Here is a 25,000-nt window from a genome sequence, read left to right on the forward strand (position 1 = left end):
GCATGTAAAACAGTATTCAGAGAATTAAAATTCTGTTTCTGGAGAAATTTCTCTGGGACCCAATATATCTCAATCTCATTTAAAAGAAAAAAAAATAGAAACATTGGGTCAGCAGGTGTATTGGTTGTGACTGGGATGAAAGTAACTTTTCCTGCAATGGCCAATATAGTGTTGTGCTCTGCACTTGTAGCTAGAACACTATTGCTATCACACCAACATTTTGGCTATTGCTGAGCAGTGCTGGCACAGCATCAAGGTTCTCTCCCCGCCCCCACCCCCCAAGCCAGTAGGCTGGAGGTGGGCAAGTAGGGAAGGGACATCGCTAGCGCATTTGAGCTAAACCGACCAAAGGGGTATTCCATACCATGTAATGTCACACTCAGCAATAAAAGGTGGGAAAGGGGAAGGAGGAGGGGGTGCTCTCATTATTGAAGACATCTGTCTTCCCAAACAACTGCTATGCATACTGAGGCCCTGCTTCCCAGGATGTGGCCAAACATCACTTGTTGATGGGAATTAGAGAACAATTTTTTCTTCTCTCTGCGCTTCCGTGCAGCCTTTGCTTGGTTTTGTTTCCTCTTTCTTTTTCCATTAATTAAATTATCCTTTTCTCAACCAATGAGCTGTCTTTCTTAACATCGTATGTACTCCTCCCCCCTTTCTTTTGAGAAGGGTGAGTGAGAAAGCAGTTGTGGTGGAGTTCAGCTGTTCAGCAGGATAAAACCACCGCAGTAGGATCCTCTGCCTTTCTTTACACTCATTCCCAGTAAAGTGAACTCATCGTTCCTGTGACCCAATTTATTAACCTTTCTTATATTACACTGTCAGATCTGTTTTATAATATTGGTTGTGCTATTCTGGGCCACTGTTGTTTTGAAAGATGCTTTTCTGTGAAATCAATTGATCCAAGGCTGATCTGTCCTTTAGGAGCTTTAGAGTTTGGGTGGAAGTGAGGCATGTTCTAAGGAAAACACTTTAGAAAGGTTCCCTGGCAGTGGAGCTCCCTTCTTCGGAGAACAGAACAGCCAGGGAGCGTGTCGTCTTTGGAAGAAACTGCATAGCTGAGCTTGCGATACACATTCTGTGGTAGCTTTGAAAAGAAAAAATGTCAAGGTGCACCTGTGTCGTGAGCACAGCAACTTTTCAAGTTTTTGCTGTTTTTCTTTTTTCTTTTGTCACGAGGACCTGCAATAGCACCATTAAATTAAATGAGACAGAAGGAAACGAGAGAAAATCAGTTGTTATGAGGAGAGAAAAGTCAAAGTTCTGTTACTGAAAGTCGGACCATAGTAGTGCCTGTTCCCATTTTTTCTGTTTTTGAAATGTATAGGAGAAGTGGAAGAAAATATATATGCCAGGAACGTAGACTTGATGAAAGCATTGTAGGAAATCAACTAGAGAAATAACTAGCAGATATTTTATGAAAGTAGAATAAAAGAGATGCTTGTAAAATGATCCCGTACTCGAGAGGAAGATGTGAGTGAGTTAAAAGGACAGGTCGACTACTATGTAGACCGGCACCAGTTAAATCACAAGCTGAAGAAGGAAGAATATATTGTTGAGATGGTATCTTAATAACTTCTGAACTCTGTAATTCTGCTTAATATTTTGTCTGAAGCATTACTGATTAGTGTCTTAATGACACAGATTTTCTGATAGTGCTATACCGACTTTCAGCCTCTGTGCTAAGTAAATATTATGCTGGAGAGTAACATAGCAGTAGCAGCAAGGAACTTACTTAACATAGAGTTGTGTTCACAAATTGGAATTATATTCAAGTGACCCAATTTGTTCTTCTTGCACTTACAGATGGATGGAGGCCTGTCTGAATGAGGAGCTGCCTCCCACAACAGAACTCGAAGAAGGATTGAGAAATGGAGTCTACCTGGCCAAACTTGGAAACTTTTTCTCTCCTAAAGTCGTTTCTGTGAAGAAAATCTATGATAGGGAACAGACTAGATATAAGGTGAGAGCTGCTCTCTGTGGGTATTGGATTAGGTATAGATTTACAATAGGAAAGTGTGCACGTGGCGGTGCAGACTGAATAAGCAGAAAGTTACATTATTTTAGCGTTACCTTGAAAAACTCCTCCTTCACTTTAGAACATTGGGTAAGTGAGGGGAGTGGACTCTTAGCTTTATGTCTGAGCTTGCATTCATGATAGAACTTGCCTTGTTATAAATAAGCAATATAATACATGGAAGACTTCTAACGCCTTTTCCGTAAGAGTACAGTTTTCACCATCTGTCTCGTCAGTTGTGATATTTTGCCTGCCCTCCCTCTTGTTTCTGCCTATTTTTATTTCAGGCAACTGGTCTTCACTTCCGGCACACTGATAATGTAATTCAGTGGCTGAATGCCATGGCTGAGATCGGTCTCCCAAAGGTAATTTCTATGTTGTATGTGTTGATAAGTATATAATCCCAAAAAGGCTTACATTCTGTGGAAACATTTGCTGTTTAACTAAAATCGTCAGACTTCTATATAGTTAGTTCTTCGTTTTCTAGATTTGCATTTCTGTAGAAAGTCTATCCGAAAATATGCTGCCATATTTCATTCTGCTGTGAGAGAGAATGATTAGGAGAAAAATAATATGTTCTTCTGTACAGTATTCTTCATATCACAAGTCTGGCATACCGTCTGCATTCTGTTGAGCAGTATTTGAGCTACGGTTAGATTGTGGCAGTTTTTTAGAAACCTACACTGAAAGAAGCAGTGCAACAGAAAACAATAGATTCTCCATTTCTTCAGATTTGCCTATGAAATTTTTAAATGAATTCGAAATATGTTCCTGGTGTGACTTAAATATGAATTATTGGCTATACTAAAGGAATGAATGGCCTGCTATCTCAGAGGAGTTCAATAAGCGCTATTGTGTGAACATATACGGAACTGTGGTAGTTCTGTGCTGATAATCAAGTTGCATACATGCATTCTAAGTATATTTTTTGTTTGTTTTCTGTAAAACATGCTCAGTACCACCAAAGCAAGCGTTGCATAACTTAATCTGCTGTGTTTTATTTGGATACATGCTTGCAAATTGGTTACTTTATATTAGGCAAAGTTTTTCAAATAACTTGTTGAGGTTTACTAGTTGAGCCTTGTTGGGATTTTTGATGATCTTAAAGGAATAAATTTGGGATTAGGATATATCGAAATACCCCTCAGTAAGTTTGCAGATGACACCAAGTTGGGGAGAAGTGTCGATGTGCTGGAGGATAGGAAGGCCCTACGGAGGGACCTGGACAGGTTGGATCGATGGGCAGAGGCCAATGGAATGAGGTTCAACACGGCAAAGTGCCGGGTCCTGCACTTTGGTCACAACAACCCAATGCAGCGCTACAGGCTTGGGGCAGAGTGGCTGGAAAGCTGTGCAGAGGAAAAGGATGTGGGGACGTTGGTCAACGCTCACCTGAACATGAGCCAGCAGTATGCCCAGGTGGCCAAGAAGGCCAATGGCATGCCGGCTTGTATCAGGAATAGTGCAGTCAGCAGGGCCAGGGAGGCGATTGTCCCGCTGTCCTCGGCTCTGGTGAGGCCGCACCTTGAGTATTGTGTTCAGTTTTGGGCCCCTCACTACAAGAAAGGCATTGAGGACCTGGAGCGTGTCCAGAGAATGGCTACGAAGCTGGTGAAAGGCCTGGAACACAAGTCCTATGAGGAGTGGCTGAGGGAACTGGAGAAAGTCTGGAGAAGAGGAGGCTCAGGGGAGACCTTACTGCTTTCTACAACTACCTGAAAGGAAGCTGTCGGGGGCTGGGGGTTGGCCTCTTCTCGCAGATAACTAGCGATAGGACAAGAGGGAACGGCCTCAAGTTGCGCCAGGGGAGGCTCAGGTTTGAAATCAGCAGAAATTTCTTCTCAGAAGGAGTGGTCAGGCATTGGAATGGGTTGCCCAGGGAGGTTGGTGGAGTCACTGTCCCTGGGGGGCATTTAAGGAAAGGTTGGACGTGATGCTTAGGGACTTCATTTAGTGGGTGATATTGGTGGTAGGGGGATGGTTGGACCAGATGATCTTGGAGGTCTTTTCCAACCTTAATGATTCTATGATACGCTGTGAAGGTCATTAAAATAAACAGGGGGAGAGCTAGACATATAGAAGGTTTAAGTGCCAGGTATAAGCCAAGATTTTCAGATGGAAATGGGGCCTTGGGGAAAACAAACATGTGAGGAGGCATTGAAGAAACTGGGCTAGGGTCTGGTACGTTCGCAAAGTGACATTTGGTGCCTTATTTTCCTATGTAGAAGAGCCAGGGAGCTGATATTGCAGGATGGCAAGGGTACTTCCTTCAGTTGCTCTTGCCTTTACAGAAAAAGTAATGCTACTTTGTGCTTGTTGGCAACGGCAAGAAACCTGTAAATAACTAGAAAATAATGTACTTCCTTCAGCACTTTTATATTAAATTTAGGAGCTTTGCATTTGAGACTGTCTGAAAGTTTTTTCAGTCTAGCTGACTTGTGTGCAGAGTATCTCAGTCTCCTTTTGTCACTGTCTCCTCTATTGCTCTTTGACCCCATTTTGTCCAAACAAAATCCTCGTTCTCTCTTCTGCTGCGCGTATTTTTTCGTCGTCTTAGCTTTCACCAAAGTCCCCGTTAACTTCTTATGGCCCGGTATCTTGGTAGGCACAAAAAGGAAGGATTGTATGGTTTCATGTGTGTAGAACTCGAGCAGGGAGAAGGAAGCCTTGGTTTGGGTGAAAGAAACAAAAGGAAAGATCGACACTTCAAGTAGGAGAGATGTTGAGCTAGGGGCAGAGAAGCTCAAAGAATTTTGTTTGGTGGGCTGCTTCATTAACGTACTGCAGAAGACTTTGGCTTATCACAGTTATGACATTGAGGTATACAGAGTGAGTATTGTTCAGACTAACTTTGTTTTATCTTCAGATATTCTACCCGGAAACTACAGATATCTATGATCGCAAGAACATGCCACGCTGTATCTATTGTATTCACGCACTCAGGTAAGGCGTACTAGTCAGAAGTCTATTTGCTTCTGAAATCTGTCTAGAAAGCTGAAAACTAAGGGGTAGAGAGCTGAGCTGAAGGGTAGATGGGGACAAATTCTCTAGCAGAACTGTTGTACCTGATTGGAGCAAAGATCGACATAGCCCGTATTTTGTCTCAGACAGTGGCCAATTCAGATGCTGAGGAGAAAAATAACCAGTCAAGTATGTTGTGACTACTACCTTCCCAACGCAGTTCTCCCCTCCCTCTCTACTCTCTGAGCCAGAGATCAACAATAAAATAAAAAATAGGGGCATAAAGGAAAGTTTGAAGACCTAAAAGCTGTCTGTGTAAAAGAACATACTGGTTTATTCAGAGATCAGTCAGCACACTGAATAAAAGCTAGTATGATCACAGCTATGTATTGTAGTTATGTGTACCTTGATGTGTGTCACAGTAAGTGATCAAGCAGTAACTGTTGCTGAAAGGTTTCTTAAAATTTAAAATCTCACCTAGACAGTGTATGATAATTTAGTCCCTGAGGAAACTGGTGGGGCCCATTTGTTGATACTTCTCAATTTGATGGGATGACACTTTAGGCTTCCTGATTCCACCTCCTCCCCCCCCCCCCCCCCAGCACCTGGCAGCCTGGTTTGGATGGCTTTTGGAAGATGTGATTTTTACAGAAGAAGGATTCATTTTGTGGAATATACTGGGCGATTTAATGCTGGATTGCATACATTTGGATCTTCATCTGTTTGCTCAATTTCAGTTCTCCAGAATAGCTTGTTCTGCTGTTTGATCTGTTGCCAATGTTGCCAATCCATACAGATGGCTTGCATTTGTCTGAACGCTATTTGAATAAAGTTTTAGATCAAGTTGTTATTTATAGAAATGATGAACTTGATCCAAGCTTATATCTAAAATGAGTTATCACTGCAGAATAAGTCACTCAAGAGTTTGTGTAGACCTGTGATGGGGTACGCTGCTGCTATCAAGAGCTATGTTCCTTTTTGTGTAAGTTCTGGTAAAGTTTCTCCCTTGCTAGCAGCTGTGTAGCTACTTTATTCCTAGAGTTGGCTGGCACAAGTTCTTGTTACATGTTTCTTGTTAGAGCCTGGCCATTTTCTATTTTTTTCCTCCTGTACAGTAGTCAGAATGGTGGACAATAACCAAGTTTAAATAGAAAATTAGGCTTGCTGCTGAACTCTTTCTAGATCATAATTAGGAAAAGAAAATTAATTCAGGGAGCAAATTGAATAGTATTTAAGTTAAAGCTGAAGAATTTATAATCTTTCATCTAATAATACCTTTTTACTACTTAATTGGAAAAAAAAAAAAAACCTCTTTCATCTGAAATGTTCTATAGCTGGTTTCTCTGCAAAGGCAGACTTCTCAGGATTCTGTGATTTTAAATAATTTTACTTACCATCAAAAGAGAAGTAATTATGCCATGTACATGTAAACTTGGAAAAGGATATTTAAAAAAAACTTATTCTTTTTTCAGGCGTAGTGCACCACTATATTCTGGTTAAAAAAAGAAGACCAAGAACACAGTGTTGTTGACATTCCATAAATCATAGGTGTTCCTGCCTAGTGCTTGTGTTTAATAAAAATAATAAAATATTGCCTAGATCTGTAAAGATTGGAGATTTAGATTTTTTATGAGTTGAGGTCATGTGAAAAGGTGAAATTGTCTGTCCTTTCTTTGCCATGCAAGTCAAAACTGAGTTCAACCTGAGGAATGGTTATATGTTTTTTTTAAATAATTTATTTTTAATGTTCCTCTATGATCAGATACTTTACTAGAGGGTACAGTATCATGAAATGTGCTGAGCCAGCCTGACAGGCAAGAAGGATGAACTTGTTTCTTTTTCCCCAGTCCTAGCTATCCTTAGCTGTGTGGATTTATCCCTCCTTTGTAGCAGTTCCATTTCTTGTCAGGCTCTTTGTGAGTTGGATCAATTCACTGAAATTACAGAAAAATGACCGAGTAAATATGTTAATACCATTTTAGTATGTTGGATCAGCTTAGTGAAGTCACGTGCAGGTGAAAAGGGAGGCAGAAGAGAGTCAGCTCTCATTCTCTTGGTGATGTGTTATGCTGGTTTACCTGAATGGTTCCTTAAATCTTTATTTCCTAAAATTGTTAGAACCATGAGGAAAAATTACTAGTTCTGATTGATCATTTTCTTTTGTAGCCTGTACCTGTTCAAACTGGGTCTTGCGCCGCAGATTCAGGATCTATATGGGAAGGTAGACTTCACAGGTAAAAAGAAAAACTGTGCCGATGTTGTGTTGTAGGCATTGTATAGGTCAGTGAAAGGATTGTTACTGTGGGAGTCCTAAATGCAAATTAAAATCAAGATTAATGGCTGTGAGAAGTTCCAGCAGTTAAAGCAAAAGGTTTGTTTTGAGTGCTTCTCAGGCAGGTAGTTAAATAGTCATTAATTCACTTATCATTACTTTCACAAATAACAGTTGCTTAATTTTTCACCGCTGTTGGTGTAGGATGCTATAAGCTTGCCTTCATCCCCTTGGGAGAAGTTTTAATCTGGAATATGGTAAGCAGTTCTGAGTTCCCTTAAGAGTTTAAAGTAGAGCTGCTTATGTCCCCATGCCTCATCAAGGTTTCAGTTACTTGATTTGTGCAGGAGTGTCAAATTGTGTGTTTTGCATTACCAAAATTACTGCCTGAGGGGACACACTAGATTTAAAAGCTTTATTTTCCTGCAAACCAGTTATTGATTGTACCTATAAAAGGCTAAACTAACAGCACTGTTTTTGAGTTACTTGGTGTTTTGCAATAGCACGTCTCCATATTCTCCGTCCCCTTTTCTCAATGCAGTCTCTCTGCAGGAAAAAGGAATGCTGAAGTATTGTTTGTGCATTTTCCTGACTGATTAGCATGTATATTGATATACATAGCTGTTTCCTAGTGCATTGTAGCCTATATAACACTTTTAATGTACGTTTTAGAGGAAGAAATCAGTAATATGAGGCTTGAACTGGAGAAGTATGGTATTCAGATGCCTGCCTTCAGCAAAATTGGAGGAATTCTGGCAAATGAACTCTCTGTGGATGAAGCAGCATGTGAGTCATCTTATGTGGTTATTCGAATCAGCATATTAAATAATAAGTGTCAGTTTTAATGCACCTTGTTTTAAGACAGTACAGGTCTTTTGAAAGAGTGGGAAGAGGGTTTGCATGTGCACTCTTTCTGCTAGAACATACTACTAAGAAGTAAGACACCCTTTTTTGTCAGGAACACAAAAGCATGCTGGTTTTGCTTTCCAGTTAACTTCCAGATAATTCTTTTCTTTTCAGTCAAGTTCTCAATTTTTAGCAGGGCTGTTGTGTTTGTGGCTCTCAGGCTGTGGCTTGTTTTTCAGTACATGCTGCGGTCATTGCCATTAATGAAGCAATCGACCACCAGGTTCCAGCTGACACACTTATGGCAATGAAGAACCCTAATGCCATGCTAATAAATCTTGATGATCAGCTGGAATCCACTTACCAAGACACTCTCTACAGAGCAAAACAAGACAAGATGGAGAATGCTAAAAACAGGGTAAATCAATTATTTTAATTCATCGATTTGTTCGCATTACCATTATATATTGTAGCTTAAACTGTGAGGGAATTCACAGAATGTGTTACAGTGCTGTATATATAGTATTCAGTTATTAGTATTTATTCCTGATGATAGTCTAATATGGCTCCCAGTAACCCATCTTCCTATGGTAGAAGACAGCAGTACTTGCATTACACTGTTCAGCTATCTGAATTACGCATTGTATATGTAGACGCAGCATTCATATCATCCTTTATAAGTTGGGAATGCTATCCATCTATCTTCAAACTATATTAATACGTTTTTATATCAATGAAATGGTGAGCATAACCAATTGACCCTCCCAGTAGGGTTCAAGGTAGTTTATTGCACTATATATCAAATGCCTAGCTGTCTTCTGCTTTCCATGTCCTGGAGCTCTGCTGTGTGTTCATATAGAGTCCATAAATTGAAATAAGGTGTTCCTATGCCATTTGTATCAGAGTGTATGCTTTATATGTATTTACTCTAGGGCTTTTTGCACGCGTAGGTCATGGATAGATGACCCATCTCATAGTTCTATATGAACAGTTGCGCTCACTGACTATTTACATGAAAGGATTATGAAAGATCTCTGAAGACAAAGGAGATCATAGAAACACTGACTAGTTTTTATTTCATCTTCAGATTGCCTCAGAAAATTCAGAGAGAGAGAGAGATGTGTATGAAGAACTTCTGACTCAAGCTGAGATTCAGGGAAACATCAATAAAGTGAACAGTAGGTATCATGCTAAAGTAATAGTCCTGGTTAAAAGAATACTTTAAAATGATACCTGTGCTCCTCCTCCTTGCTTTCTATAACAAGCAGAAAGCTGCTGTAGTGCTAGCAGAAGTGGAAGGCAGCTCCCTTGCTGTTTTTTTTTTTTTGCTTCTTTTATTTTTTTTTAACGTGCTATTGGTACATAGTTGTAAGCTGAATTTATTTTGACTTCTGCTGCCTTTCCTTAAGGGGATGGATTACCTGTGTTGCTTCTGGAGCCTCACATACCACCCTGCCGCCCCACAATTCATCTTGAGTAACTTAAGTGTTATTTCCATCCTTTAGCTCCTTGTTAAAAGTACTGTTTTGCAATTGGTTTGGAAGTCTACCATTCAGATTACATACCTAACTCGCCACACATCAGGTCTAAGAGTATTTCTTTCTGAGCAGTAGTTTATACAACCTATGGGACTTCCTCATTTAATGTTTCTTTCAAAATTGTGCTTTACTGTCACTAGCACATGCAGCCATCTCAAAGATTGGCCTAGCTTTGGAACAAGGAGATGCGTTAGCACTTTATGAAGCTTTGGCAACGCCAGCCCTGGGACTCCGAGGACTGCTACGAGAAAACTGTGACTGGTATTTCAAGCAATTTTTGAGTGATAGACAGCAGAAGCAGGAGGTATGGAAAAGCCTAGATCACTGCTGGTTTTTTACCTTTTTTTTTTTTGACATACCATTGTCCATCGTATACTAATTGATTGCAGCGTACCTGTATTACAGTGTAGTGTTGCTTTGAACAACTTAACACTAATAGGCAAAACCATACAGTAAACATAATTATTGTTTAATTTTAATTCTGCATATGTAAGGCCAGCGTAACACTTACATATATATATATATATATATAGGTACATACAATTAAAATGCTTTCACAAAACTTGAAAATACTCACTTGTATGTGTATGCACAGAACTGTGTAATACAGATACATCTTTCCTCTCGTTTTACTGTTGTCAGTGCTCACACAGTGTGGATTTTTTTTTATAAATACCTATAAGATAAGCATTATTCTACTTTCACTGTGTAAAATCCTATCCATAACCAAGAATGATACTAGATTTTCACTTAAAGCCAACTCCAGTGGATTTTAGGTGCAGGTTGGCTTATATATGCTGCTTATAAAATTCGCAAAATAGATTTAAAAAAACAGTGTTGTGTCAGTTGTTATTACAGTGTCATGCATGTTAATAGGGGAAAATATGCTGCTATACAGATGGTTATTACTACTGCATTTCTTTAGTGAATTACTTTTGAAAAGCTACAGCCAAGTAGGCAAGGTATTGCATGCATTTGGATCCAGGAAAAATGCAGACAAGTCAGTTGAACAGTTACAGCAAACTAGATCTTGGGCACTGTGGTGGATACGTATGTACTTGTATGTCATAAGTAGAAAATGCTATGATGTAACTCAACAGTGGCTGCTGGAAAACACATCAGAGAGAGAGACAGCTTTTGCACTGTAGGGAGTATAGAAAAGTTTCCAAAAGTTCAGACTACATAGATAAAGTAAAAGGCTGGAGAAACGTATTTGTCCATAGGAGCTTTGAACCACAGTTTGAAGTAGAAGTAGTTAGAGAGCTGTTAGAGAGCAATTAGAGATCTGAATCTGTAGTAGGGCCTGGCAGTTTACATTGGGGTCCTGGATAAATGTCAGGTTTGAACAGACGACAAATCAGTTATGTTGAGTTCTAGAGAGTAACTATATATTTTAAGTCCTTTATATTTTACTGGTGATAAATAATCAGGTACTGGAGCTGATATTATTGTTAGTACAAGTCTTATATTGTCAGGGCAAATAGTAAACAGTGTGTGTCAGATATCAAGTAATCATATGTAATTAACTGCTGCAAGCCAAGATCACGGAACGGATCTTCCTGGAGGCAGCGTTAAGGCACATGCAAGACAAGGAGGTGATCTGAGACAGCCAGCACAGTGTCACCAAGGGCAAATCATGCCTGACCAATCTGGTGGCCCTCTACGATGGAGTGACTGCATCAGTTGACAAGGGAAGACCGATCAATGTCATCTACCTGGACTTCTGTAAGGCTTTTGACACAGTCCCACGTGACATCCTAATCTGTAAATTGGAAAGATATGGTTTTGAAGGGTGGACCATCCGGCGGATAAGGAATTGGCTTGATGGTCATACCCAGGGAGTAGTGGTCAATGGTTCTACGGCCAGGTGGAGGCTGGTGATGAGCAGTACCCCTCAGGGGTCTGTCTTGGGACCGGTGCTTTTCAAGGTCTTCATCAAGGACATGACGATGGGATCAAGCGCACCCTCAACAAGTTTGCAGGTGACACCAAGCTGAGTGGTGCAGTTGGTACGACAGAAAGAAGAGATGCCATCCAAAGGGATCTGGACAGGCTGGAGAAGTGGGCCCACCACGTGAACCGGGTGAGGTTCAACAAGTCAAGCGCAAGGTGCTGCACCTAGGTCGGGGCAATCCCAGACAGGAGTATGGACTCGGAGAACTCATTGAGAGCAGCTCTGAGGGGTTGACTTGGGGGTTCTGGAGGACGGAAGGCTTGACATGAGCCAGCAGCGTGTGCTTGCAGCCCAGAAGGCCAACTGTGTCCTGGGCTGCATCAAGAAAGGTGTGACCAGCAGGTCGAGGAGGTGGCTGTCCTCTGCTCTGCCCTCGTGAGGCCCCACCTGGAATACTGCACCCAGGTTTGGGGACCCCAGCACAAGAAAGATGGGGACCTGTTAGAGCGAGTCCAGAGGAGGGCCACAAAGATGATCAGAGAGCTGGAGCACCTCTCCTATGAAGAAGGGCTGAGAGAGCTGGGGCTGTTCAGCCTGCAGAAGAGAAGGCTCAGGCGAGACTTCCCTGTGGCCTTTCAGTGCTTAAAGGGGTCTTACAAAAAAGATAGAGGAGGACTCTTTACTCAAGTACCTAACAATAGGATAAGGGGGAATGGTCTTAAACTAAAAGAGGATAGATTTAGATTAGACATTAGGAGGAAATTCTCCAAATGAGGTCGTGTTTGACAGGGTTGACAAGCAAAGGGTGTAGCGTGATATGGATGTGAGAGACCCTACAGTCAACAAATTGGGGCTGAAGGGGCCTTATCTCTAGTGTAAGAACAGAAGTGCCAGAAGAATAATGCCATCGGGGAATCTCTTACCCTTTTCCTGGGAAGGCATCATGACTGGATGCCTCTCTGAAGTGCCTGTATACCAAAGCATGCAGGATGAGGAACAAAGAGGAGGCATTTTAGGGGTCTGTGCAGTTGCAGAGGAGCTGCAATATTACTGGGGTCACAGGTGTGGTGGGATAGGTACTAGAACTGAAGTGCTGCCACGGATTTGGATACAGGCCTGTTGGGAAGAACCGGTCAGGATGATGATGACCACCGAAGAGCAGATCATGCCTGACAAATGTGGTGGCCTTCTACGGTGGGGTTTACAGCATTGGTGGGTAGGGGAAGAGCAACTAACATCATCTGCCTGGACTTGTGCAAAGCATTTGACACAGTCCCGCATGGCATCCTTATCTCTAAATCGGAAAGACATCGATCTGATGGATGGACCACTTGGTGGGTAAGAAATTGGCTGGGTGGTTGCACTCAAATTGTTGTGGTCAACAGCTCAGTGTCCAAGTGGAGATCAGTGATGAATGGTGTTCCTCAGGGGTCGGTACCAGGACAGGTGCTGTTTAACATTTTTGTCAGCAACATGGACAGTGAGATCGAGTGCACCCTCAGCAAGTTTGCAGATGACACCAAGCTGAGTGCTGTAGTCGATATGACAGAAGGAAAGGATGCCATCCAAAGGGACCTGGACAGGCTGGAGAAGTGGGCTCATGTGAACCTGATGCAATTCAACAAGGCCAAGTGCAAGGTCCTACACCTGAGTCGGGGCAATCCCAAGCACAAATATAGGCTGGGTGGAAAACAGATTGAGAGCAGCCCTGAGGAGAAGGACTTGGGGCATTGGTTGATGAGAGACTAAACACAAGCTGGCAGTGCGCACTTGCAGCCCAGAAAGCCAACGGTATCCTGGGCTGCATCAAAAGAAGTGTAGCTAGCAGGTTGAGGAAAGTGATTTTCACCCTCTGCTCTGCTCTTGCGAGACCCCACCTGTGGCCCTTTCCAACCAAAACCATTCTATGATTCTATGAGGGGGAGTAACACTTTAAGTGAGAGATTGTCTTGAAGTGCAAGGAGCTGTTCCTACGGAGGGATGATGTGCCAGTCAAGAATTTACTTGTCAGGGTAGCAGGCAGACCAACATGTATGACATGGGTGTATGCTGCAGACTGTCTCATGAGGCAGGATTAGGTGAGGCCCTGTACAGACAACTGGAAGATGCCTTGTGTTTGTAGGTCTGAGTCCTCATGGGGGGCTTTAACTGCCCCATATCTGCTGGAAGGCCAACACAGCAGGTAACAAGCCATCCAGGACGTTTCTGGTGCGTGCCAGTGATAACTTCTTGGCATAGGTAACTGAGGAGTTGATGAGGGTGGGGGTGCTTTGCTGGTCCTAATACTTACAAGAAAGAAGCGGTTGGAGGTGAGGTCAGCATCCTCCTTGGATGCAGTGACTATGAGACAGAGAAGACAGAGTTCAGGATCCTGAGAGGACGGAACTAGGTAAAAGGTGGGATCACAGCCCTGGACTTCAGGAGAGCCTGAAGACCTTTCTTGGAACTGCTTGGAAGAAAAGCACGAATATGGTCCTGAAAGAGAGATCTAGGAGAGCTTACTGATTTTTCAAGGCTCATATCCTCCAAACTTGATAATGCCTGTCCTGCTGAGCAGGAAGCTGAGCGAAAGTGACAAGAGGCTCTAGTCTGGATGAACAAGGCACTTTTGAGAAAATTCAAACAAGGAAAAGGAAGCACCCAAGAGGATGAGGATGGAAACATGGTCACGTGACTCAGAAAAAGTACAGAGATGCTGTCTGAGCATGAAGGGGCAGGGTTAAAGGCAAAGCCCAGTGGAGCTGAGTCTGACCAGGAGATGTTGAAGGGCAACAAGAAGTACTTGTACATTGTAGAAGTACTGTGTATTTATCAACAGCAAAAGGAAGACTAGGAAAAACTTGGGACCCCTGCTGAATGGGGCAGGGGAGCAGCTGACGGGACACAGAGGTTGCAGTAGTGAATGCTTAAACAGCTTGGACAAGTGAGCTGGTGGGCTGCGTTCATGAGTGCTGAGGGGAGCTAACCAGTGTGATTGTGAGGCTAGTCTCAGCAGTCTCTGAAAGTTCATGGAGACTGGGGGTGGTTCCTGAGGAACAGAGAGTGAAAGTCCCTCTTATAATCGAGAAGGGCAAGAAGGAGGATCTAAGGAATTGCAGGTCTTGTCAGCCTCACATCAGTCTCTGGGAAGGCGATGTAGCAAATAAAACGGTTCATCTTTACATGTTGTGATGTTGTTTGTCTTTACATCTTCTCTTCAAATATTTATATGCTCTGATACATCAAATATTTTTATACATTGTTTCATTTTTTATAATACATATAACAGTTATATATTATTTATATTTTTTTTTCAGGAGCAGGACTGAATGCACTTGCAGTGCAAGGTGTATGGGAGCTGATTTATACTCCCACTTTGGATGGGGTCTGCATAGAGCTTATTAGGATGTACTTTTCTGCTAATCTAATGCGTTCCATTCCCTGAACCTCCTCAATGTCAGTCTGTGATCAGTAGATTAGCCTGTGTATGTAATACTTCTCTTCTATAGAATGTTAAAGTTTTTTTTTGTTTGTTTTTTTGGAGAGCAGCTTTTTAGTGTTTAGAAGGATCCCTCAATCTAAAGGGGATACAACAGCAATTCATAGCTACTCTTGAGTTATTTATTTTTATAAATGCCAGTTTTGTTTGGTGAACAGCTAAATGATGTTCCTCAGAATAATTTCTTAAAGTGAATGTCCTGCTTTGGGATGCTCTTTCAAGCAGTTAGTCTACTGCTATGCTTTGCTAGTGTTTCTTATTTGGGATTCTGCACGAAAGATGAAACTGAAGGATGTTATGTGTGTTGCTGTTACACCCTTCTGTGGGTGTAATAGGACTTAGTTCAGCAGCTGCTGCTATTCAGAAGATTTGTCGCTTATCTCTGAAGAAAAAAAGAACTTCGCAAGTGATGTTTATTGGGAGCTACAATTCAGATAGGAAAAAAGTTGGGCTTTTTTGAAGTCCTACCAAGCACTGGTGTGGCAGAAACTCTCCATAGTTTTCCAAACGTATCTCTAGGGATGAAATAGGACCGGGAAGGTTTTTACCAAATGTTTTAGTCATTGCAAAACCAAGATTCAGCTGTTTTCTAAACTTCAAAGTCAGATCGCATGCTCTTCCAGAAAGTAGTTGAAAGCTCTTATTATATAAATGTGGTCTTTGGTGCTTCTGGACAGAAATCTTTACTGTGTGAACTGTAATGAAGGGTTATGGCCTGTATAGGTAGTACCCAAGTTACTCTGTCCATCCTGCTCCACAGTTTCATTTTCTGTTTTTATTCATGTGATACTGTATAGTCCAAGAAGCATCACATATAAGCCAAAAATGGATATTGTCTGGTTTTGACATTCATATAGCTCTTTCACTGTTTGGAGGTAAAATGGAACATGAGTTAACATGTACGTTCGTGGCAAGCTACACAAATACTAACTTGCCTGCAGCACACAGCTCATACAGAAAATCTTTTCCCCGCAAAGTTGTCTCCTTTGTCTTACTTGTTTCAAAATATTTGGAAGTGGGGTCTTGCATTTAATAATTGTTGTTTTCATGGGACTGCACTTCTAAAAGGGATCAGGTTGTACAAATGTACTCTTTCAGCATGGAACTGAGAATCTGTTGAGTGTTTTGTCTCCTGAACGCTTGTGGCAGTCTTTGTACAAGGAAAAGCTGCCTTTTTTTTTTCTTTTTGCCGAGCTTTTTGAAGTGAATGAGCTGACATTGTTTCACTCTCCCAATTTGTTTTTTCTCAGGCTGGCCTTACAGGTCTTCTGCAAAAGGAAGAGTTGCAGTTGGGAGTGGATGCTGCTAACAGGGCAGCACAACAATATCAGCAAAGTAAGGAGCAACAGAAATTACTGCAGCAAAGTAGCTGTGGAATGTCATCAGAGGGATGAGAGCACAATATTTGTGTTTATGTGGAGATACATCAGGTTTCTTTCAGACCATTATGAATGTTCTTTAAGTACTTTAAAAATAATCATGACAACTGTCTCTAGTGCCTATTATCCAGCTATTAAAATACTGCTGGAGAAAACAGCACATTAGTTGAAACACTAAGGAACATGGAACTTTTACATCCACCTTAAAGAACGTCTTTTCCAGGCAGTTAGTATTAATGTTGTTTTATGGATCTATGAAGGAAATCTGGATTACTGCGTGAGGTGTGAAAGCTAGGTTACCTATTGACCGTTGATGTAAGTCTTACTTGGTTTGAGCTACAGAACTTCAGCTGTTTTTGTATGCCTAGTTGTTTCTAAATACCAGGTAGCAAATGAAATACAGATCACAATGGCTGACTGTTTTTTGATCAGTGCTTCTGACATCAGGTAGAGCTCTCTTCTGGGGAAGAACGTTCAGTTTTGGCTGTGCAAGAGCAAATAATTCAATTTGTAATATGTAGAAAGAAGGCTGCTAGAGGCATGGGTACGGAGAGTTTAGATTACAAGGAAATAGTGAATGTCTAATAACTAGGAAGCTACCTTCAAAGTATCTTACTGGTTCAGCATAGAGCTTGGCATTTGCTTATCTACTTGTGCTATTTTAAAGTTAGCCAAAGTGCATCTGCTATCGAGTGCTTGTTACTTCCTTGACCTGTATAGACACAGGAAGGAAAAGTCCTTATTAATCACCCATGCAAAAACTTGGCAATTATGAGGCTTCTTGTCATCAAAAGACTGATTTGGTGAAACAGTCCTCTGAGAATCAGGCAAAAAGGTGGACTGGTTTTAAAAATAAGTCTTGTTTTAAAAATGTGTCTTATTTGAAAGAAGGCATTATGTAGTCTAGTTGTTTGCAATAATGGAAGATTAACTGGGGAAAGGGCGGATCACAAAGCTTCACTCATTTCCTGCCACTAAGGGGTTTACTCTTTTTTGTGAAAGGGATCTGATAATTAAGTAGAATAAAAGCGCTGCCATTACTGGAGACTCACCTGTCTGCTTTCCTCATTCTTTTTGCTATCTCTTGGAATTTCTAGGGCTGGCAGCAGTGGCCAAAATTAATTCTGCAATTCGAATGGGTGATGCTGAGAAGACTGTGGCAGAAATGATGAATCCAGAGGCCCAGTTACCAGAGGTTTATGTATTTGCTGCAGCTCTTTACCAAAGGGAGCTGTCCACCTTGCAGCAACAGAGTCATGAGGTAAGTAACGTTCTCTCTTCTGGAAATTGATATGCATCGCTAGATCTACCTTGTCTGTTTCATTACATGTGCCTGTCTTCAGCATTCATGGAACTGTATTGATACTTTGTCTGTTCTGATATGATGTTTAATCCCTAAATCTTGAGCTATTTAGCACTTCAAGATTCTTCAAGCAATAGTTCGTGAAGAGAAAGTAGAATTAATTTGTCCTCTCTGTATGCAGGGTAACCTCACACATCCAGAATTATCTGTTGCTGTAGAGATGCTGTCTTCTGTGGCCCTGATTAATAGGGCTTTGGATTCAGGGGATGTGAATACTGTGTGGAAACAACTGAGCAGTCCTGTCACGGGGCTCACAAACATTGAGGATGAGAACTCTCAAAGGTGGATATTTCCAAGAATCGTGTCTGTCCTTGATGTTACTTATATTTTGTGATTTTTTTTTTTCTTCTTACACTTTAGACTCTTTCATTACTTACTACAGTATTCATTTCTTCTCTGTTGGCACTTGTATCTTCTCTTTGAAATAATCGTTTCTTACTAGTCGCATTTCTGTGCTCTCTTGAAGCTTTCTCATGATTTCAAGTTAAAGGCACGTTCTGATACTACTGGGTTGTCACTGACACTAGGCTAGCTCACCCACAGTGTTTTTTTTTGCCCTGGACCCTCATTTAGTGTTTTAGTGCTTTTTTTAATTATTTCACACTTGGGCTGGACATCTTTCACACAGGCTTTCCTCTTTATCTTCTTCCCCCTTTTCATGTTTGCTCCAGTTTCAACCCTTGTGTTCTCTGTCCATTTTGTGTTCAGTTCTGTCATGCTGTCTTGTGTGTTCCCTGGCTAGCTTTTCATAACATAACACTTAACGGTTTTGGTTTTTGTTCTTTGATAGATACATTGATGATTTGATAAAGCTGAAATCTCAAACACGTACAGAGGGAAATGAATTTATCACGTGGAATGATATCCAGTCGTGTGTGGATCGTGTGAATTTAGCTGTGCATGAAGAACATGAACGTAAGTTTTCCTTGATTCATACTAGGCTGATCCTAGATCATAAGGTGTGCCAAAAGTGGGGGCATGCCAACACAGAAAGTTGTTGATTGGCTTATGGTTGAGCAATACATTAGACATCTAGGAAGATATGAGCCAGATTTTGTGGTCTGTGATAAAGGGGTCTTGACAGCAGAACTGTTGATGGAGAGATTGGGCATCCAGGAGCTTTTCTGGTATTGAAAACTGTTGTCTCCAAACACCATGTTAATCTTTCCAATCCAAATTTTTACCCTTTAGTTAGGAAAATATGCGATCTGCCCTCAGTATCTAGGATTAGTCCAGAATCTGTATTCAAATGTTTTGGCTTAAAAAGCCAATTTTGCCATTGAAAGTACCTAAGTTCCAGATGTTGCAACCCAAATCTCAAGTTAGAATTGAAATGGAGTGTGCTGATCTTTTAAGAGCTTAATTGTTTTGTTTACATCTAGTTCTGTAAGGAAATTAGAAGCTTTCATTTTCTGTTTTAAGGCTGTGTATGACCAATAGTTGTTACAGCCAGGGACTGTAAAACCTGAAATGACTGATAAATGACTTTCTGACTTTAAAAAAAAAAAAAAAAAAAAACCTTTCCTGTTAATATGAACTAATTGTACATAATCCATAGAAATTCTAAATATATGTATCAAGAACGAGTACCAGATTTCTTAAATACTCATAAAGTAAATTCCTGTTACAAATTGAGAAATGTAAATGGGTGTTAACCTAACTTGTATTTCTTGTATAACTTCTACTTCCGCATTTTCCTCGTTTCTATTTTTAAATGGTCTTTATGGTAATAAGTGTCTTTTAGCAGTGATGAAAGACTGGGACTGAGTGTAATAAAAATTTCAGGTAAACAGAGAATTGGGGTAATTCTCCTTTCTCCAAGAAAGTATTAGTTGACTTAAAATCTGGAGCAAAGATACTGAAGTTTTTGAAAATAGCACAATTAAGCAGACTTATTCTTAGGTAACTCCTTGTGCGGTTCACTACCAAATAGCTTAATTTTCTATTAATTGCTTTCAGTTTCATTAAGGGACTGTGATTTTTTGGTATGACTAGTACTGAAAACCTTGCAAGTAGTAAAACATTTATGTTCAAGCCATCTTTGTAATATTTAGTTTAAAGCCTTCTTTATGTGTTGAGGGGAGAGGTTTGTCACAAGCATTGAGGTGAAAATTAAGTTCATCAGTGTACACTGAGACAAACAGTTACCCTCTGCCACTGTTTGTTGCGTAGCTGATGAGCTGTCTCACCTCAAAAGACTATAATCTAGAGAGGGTTAAAATTTAATTTCGGAGCTTGCTATCTTGATTAACTTACTTCCTGGATCTCCAAATAGACACTGTGTTTCCTGTTCAGGTCAAACGAGTAATTATGTGGAAACCAAAATAACAGGGACCCACATGAGTGCATGCACACACCAAAATGTTAATTTCACAGTGTCTTAGGTCATGTAGTCCAACACCGTACTTATAACACTCCTATACCCTGTAAAACAACAACAACAACAAAAACAACAAAAAGTGCAAAAAATACAGTAATGAGATAAGATGTTCTCCTGGGGAGTTTCTCAGTTCTTTCATCTGTTTGTGTTTCATACGTGCCCTTATGCAAGGATACTTTTATCTCTTATCTGTGAAGAAGTTAGTCTGAGAAAGTCCTCAAGCCATACGACCTTGTATTTTTCCCTTCTACTATCCTGATAAATGGTTTCAAATTCAAAAATGTTTCATAGTGAGGAGTTAAAACATATTGTTGTTCCATGGAGTAGTCTTGTCATGCCCATATTAGCTAACTAATCGAAGATGATTACTGCTTATCTTCCGTGCCCTTTCCTAGGTCAAAGAGTTACCATATCTGCTTTTCTTCTGTCCTCTTGAGATCAAGTAGTCTCAATATTCTTGGGTGTGTGTGCTGTTTTTAAATAAAGGGTTCCCCCACATCCTTCCAAGCACTTGTAGGGAGAGAATTATCTTTAAAGATGTATATGTACCTAAAGTATATGTACGCGTTGTAGAAGGTCGTAAAAAGTCTGTACTGGTCTGCCTGGGTCAACAAGAAGGATGTCAATTTAAGAACAGAAAGAATCCTAATGGTAGTTTTGTTCCTCTACAAGCTAGAGCTCTGTCAGTAATACAGGAAAAGAAGACTTAGTAAATACTAAGTAGTTCTGTTTGGGGAAAAGCAGATGATAGTCATATTGTGATGATAACAAAGTATCTTTCATTTTGGCATTAACTAAAATGTTTGATAACCTGATCATTATTGCTGGACATCCTAAAAGTAGTAAGTGCAGACAGTTTGTGTTCTGCATTTCTAAAAGATCTCTTCCCCCAACTAAATCTATGCCAGTGTGGAAACTGAAACTAGAAAAGGTAAAGCAAGGAACAAGTCCGAACAGGTCTGATAGATAATTATAATGTAATTATAATAATTTATTAACTGTTTGAGACAGCTTACTGAGAATTCTGCATAATGCAGAATCCATCACAATTTTACTGAAGATTGCAATCAAATTATTCCCTAGATATGTCCAAAGAGACAGCAAATCTGAAAGCTAGTCAGACTAGGCAGACTCTTGGTTTTGACCCTTGAAGGTCTCAGTGGGTATCCAGTAATGCTTTTGACTCCGTATTTATCATCTGTTTTTGTGCCTATTGCCATAGGAGCTACATTCTAGGTAAAAAGTCATCTGAAACATGGTTATATCTGATGATAAAGACCACGTATTTTGAAGTTCTGGGATATGTGTCTTTGTGTCATTCTTGAAACGTTTTTGTAAAGTACATCTCTGTGGCTTAAAGGAGATCCAAGTTGAAATGGTGCTTTTTGACAGAAACTATACCATCATTTTAGTGATCCTGGTTCTTGTAGTGTCCTCAGTGTGTATTTTTCCTTAATTTTTGCTCCATCCAAATAGCAGCTCTTATCCTGAAATGGTCTCTTTTTCACATAAGTTTTTGTTTCACGATTCTCTTTCTGCATTGCAGAAGGAAAAGGTTTGATCTTTGGATACATTAACCAAATTTGGAAATCCCCACTCTGAGCTCTTCACTTTCTTCTAAAAGATCTTTGGTCTCCATCAATCATTTTTTGATTGATTTGAATTGACACTTCTTTGAGCAGGGAATTAAATCAGGTGATCTGTAGGTGTCCATTCCAACCTAAGTTATTTTGTGATTTACAGGAGATGGTTGTTGTAGAAATGGCATGTATGATGCAGGCTTTGTTCTCATTTAGCTAACTATAAGATATTTGTGTATGTCTATTTTTATTTAGCTGAACTGTAAACTTTGCTTGAGAGCACCCACATCTCTGATAATACGGCTAATAAATGTTTAATAAAAATGATTTCTAAAATATGAAGTTACTGTATTTTTAAATGGTCTTCCATGCAAATCTTTAGCTTCATGTTAAGATTTCTTTCTAAAGAAGCAAAGTAGTCTTGCTTTCTTTACCAGTAGAAATATCTTCTGTTAAAGATGTTGCGATTCTCAGCTGGTATCTGGTTTAGCACTATAATAGCCCTTTTCTTCTGAAGCACAGCTTATGATTATTGTAAAGAAAAGGATCTTTTTATTTCTCCCCCTACCCCTTTCTCAATAGGGATTTTGGCAATTGGTCTTATCAATGAGGCTCTGGATGAAGGGGACACCAAAAAGACGCTACAAGCCTTACAGATTCCTGCAGCAAAATTGGAAGGTGTAGCCCCAAAGGTAGCTCAGCATTATCAGGACACCCTACTTCGGGCCAAGAGAGAGAAAGCACAGGTAAGTGCAATTAAATACATCTCTCAAAAAAGCTTTTGCATCTACGTAGCGTGCGTATGGTGGGTATTCCTGGTCCTGAAAGCCAGGAAACAAAAATGGAAATGGAGAGCTGGGCACTCTGCATGCTGTCAGCTGATCTTACCCAGTCAGCTTGGATCTTTCTATATTAGAGAAAGAGATATACAGCCATAAGACATGAATTTTCACAACCTACAGAGGTGGGCATAAAGATATTAACTGCTCAGCTAATCCCAGGTCCAGAATGAGATATGTATCTCATTTTTGGAGATACAGTACCTCATCTTTTCCTTTGTTTCGTTTTGCGAGGAGACCACGTTTATTCTAGTAGGTCTGAACTTTTGAATGTAAGTCTCCTGCAAGCTTATATATTTTTAGTATTCCTCGTTAAACGTGCATGTAGGCATACTTACATAAGCCAAAAAGTTTCTGAAAAAAAAAAAAAGGTAGGTGATGGATTGGGGACGGGGGGGAAGCAAAATACATGCTACTAGCAAAATGTATTTTGATGCCTGTCATTCACTTGGTGACACTTCAGTTGCTAAGCATCCTCAATGCTAAGGATTTTTTGAGCGCTAGTTTATCTTACTTGTGAAGGACTTCTGCCTACTTGTATGGAGTTGCCACTTCGAGTAACTGACTAATGTCCAAGTAAAAACGGAGAGAGGAAGATTGATCTCATCTTATTAGTTTAGGAAAGAGCATGACACTGTGTGTGCATACATGCTACTGATTTTTGAGTAGTATGGATGGGATCCTGATCCCCCCCCCCTCCCCCCCCCCCCCATATTTACAAAGAAGTAGCAGACTTGCTTGCTTCCAGTGGCCTGAGAGTGTTTAATTTTTTCTGCTGTGCAGCTCATTGCTCTAATTTCTGTGCGGAATTTAGCACAGTAGGGACTAAGATCATATTGTGGTGAACATGGTGATTTGGGTGTTTAGGTTTTTGTTTTTTTTTGTGACTTAGTGTAAACATACATGATGACAATAGCTGAAAACTACACATTGGTGATGAAAATCATTAGCAGCTTCCTCAAGGGCCCTGAAAGGGTTAATGTTCTTCAGGAACACATTTTGTGCTGAAGCATTTCCTTCTGCTGAGTCAGAATGAAATAACAAACTCTTTTTATTGTGCACTTAAGCTTCTGCCAGTCTGGGCTGGTAACTTCAGTTGGCGTGAAATTACCTTATTTAGGCATATGTTCATTTTAGAGCTCCTCCCAGCAGCATGGCAGTAATTTCAGAAATTGAGATCATACTACAACGTAACATTGTGGGGAGAATTAATCACTATCCTAGGTTAACTCTTACTAACTGGTGATTTCTGAACCTTGAGGCTGAGAGGGATTATAGCTCACCACGAGACATTCTTCAGTTGCTTGTGTGTTAGGGGCACATATTATGATGCATATTTATCATGTGATGAGTAGAGAGAGACAGCATCAGTCCTGTATTAAGTTATGCTGTGCATGCCCTCTGAAAGCCTGTGGTAGGAAATGCATAGAAAAGCGCTGGGTGGTTCTGATGGTCTTTGGGTTGATGACTCTGCAAGTAGAGATTACAGTTAAGGAAATTGTTTCTTTGATTGTCCCCCACTCCCTGGGTAGGAATTTCTCTGTTGCTGAGGCTGTCATGGGACTGTCTGAGCTTTCAGATAAAATTAGCCTGAGAAAGAGATGTTAGTCTGTAGAAGGGAGTGTCATTATGTATGTTGGTTTCAAACCACAACGGTGAGGAAAAAATGTGGAGGGTACGTGTAAGGAAATGTTCATTTTCAGTCTGGGCCTAAAACTCTTGAACGCTCTAAGTAGTGGCTCTTTTGTGCAACGTTGATGATTATTCCATATCAGAAGTAAATGTTTGCTGTGTTCCATTTATACATAGTTGTTAGAGTGATAGCAGTTTCTTCTTAAGATTTCTTTCATGACTACCTACATGAAGCACCAGCAGGTGGGGAGAAACTACGCTTGGAAGTTACTGGATCATTGTTCATTATGTATATTTTGGTACTTGGTAGGCACTTGTCTTTTTCTTCTAAAGTTTCTGCATGTAATAGTTGATTGGATTTCTTCAAATCACAGCCAAAATAAAGGATATTGTATGATCAATACTCCATAATGAGCAAGCTGTTAAAACAAAGACTTAAAACATGCTTTTACTACTGTGCGTTCACACCTAGCTGCAATATGTACAATGCTTTTTGGCTTACTCGTGCAGGCGTGCAAACTTTTGTGGACAGGGACAAGAATAGCCTGATGCAGCATTAGTTACCTGAGACTTTTTAGCTACTATGCATGTGTGTGCATTGGCACCTTCATTTTTTTTCCCCTCAAAGAATACTTCGCAGATTTCATCTGTAGAAGGACTAACTTGTGTTAGTCTATGCTGAGGTCCACCCAGCTAGAAGACAGCTTTGCAGAAAAGGACCTAGGAGTCCTGGTGGACATCAAGTTGAACATGAGTCAGCAGTATACCCTTGCTTCTAAGAAGGCTAAGAGTATTCTTGGCTGCGTGAGGCAAAGTAT

General features: G+C 40.5%; 1 protein-coding gene across 2 annotated transcripts in view; it reads left to right on the plus strand.

Annotated features, from left to right (window-relative positions):
• Positions 1 to 25,000, plus strand: part of IQGAP1 (IQ motif containing GTPase activating protein 1) — a 74,130-nt gene that overhangs the window by 23,481 nt on the left and 25,649 nt on the right. For both annotated transcript variants that reach the window (XM_080551647.1, XM_080551648.1), the window contains exons 3-15: positions 1,810 to 1,966; positions 2,308 to 2,385; positions 4,887 to 4,963; positions 7,148 to 7,215; positions 7,926 to 8,039; positions 8,339 to 8,517; positions 9,187 to 9,277; positions 9,778 to 9,941; positions 16,260 to 16,344; positions 17,486 to 17,649; positions 17,873 to 18,033; positions 18,542 to 18,666; positions 22,294 to 22,457. In XM_080551647.1, the coding sequence (XP_080407773.1) occupies positions 1,810 to 1,966; positions 2,308 to 2,385; positions 4,887 to 4,963; positions 7,148 to 7,215; positions 7,926 to 8,039; positions 8,339 to 8,517; positions 9,187 to 9,277; positions 9,778 to 9,941; positions 16,260 to 16,344; positions 17,486 to 17,649; positions 17,873 to 18,033; positions 18,542 to 18,666; positions 22,294 to 22,457 (1,627 nt within the window). The remainder of the gene's footprint in view (positions 1 to 1,809; positions 1,967 to 2,307; positions 2,386 to 4,886; positions 4,964 to 7,147; positions 7,216 to 7,925; positions 8,040 to 8,338; positions 8,518 to 9,186; positions 9,278 to 9,777; positions 9,942 to 16,259; positions 16,345 to 17,485; positions 17,650 to 17,872; positions 18,034 to 18,541; positions 18,667 to 22,293; positions 22,458 to 25,000) is intronic.

Source organism: Anser brachyrhynchus, assembly GCF_964034855.1.
Source record: "Anser brachyrhynchus genome assembly, chromosome: 11".
Taxonomy (NCBI): Eukaryota; Metazoa; Chordata; class Aves; order Anseriformes; family Anatidae; genus Anser; species Anser brachyrhynchus.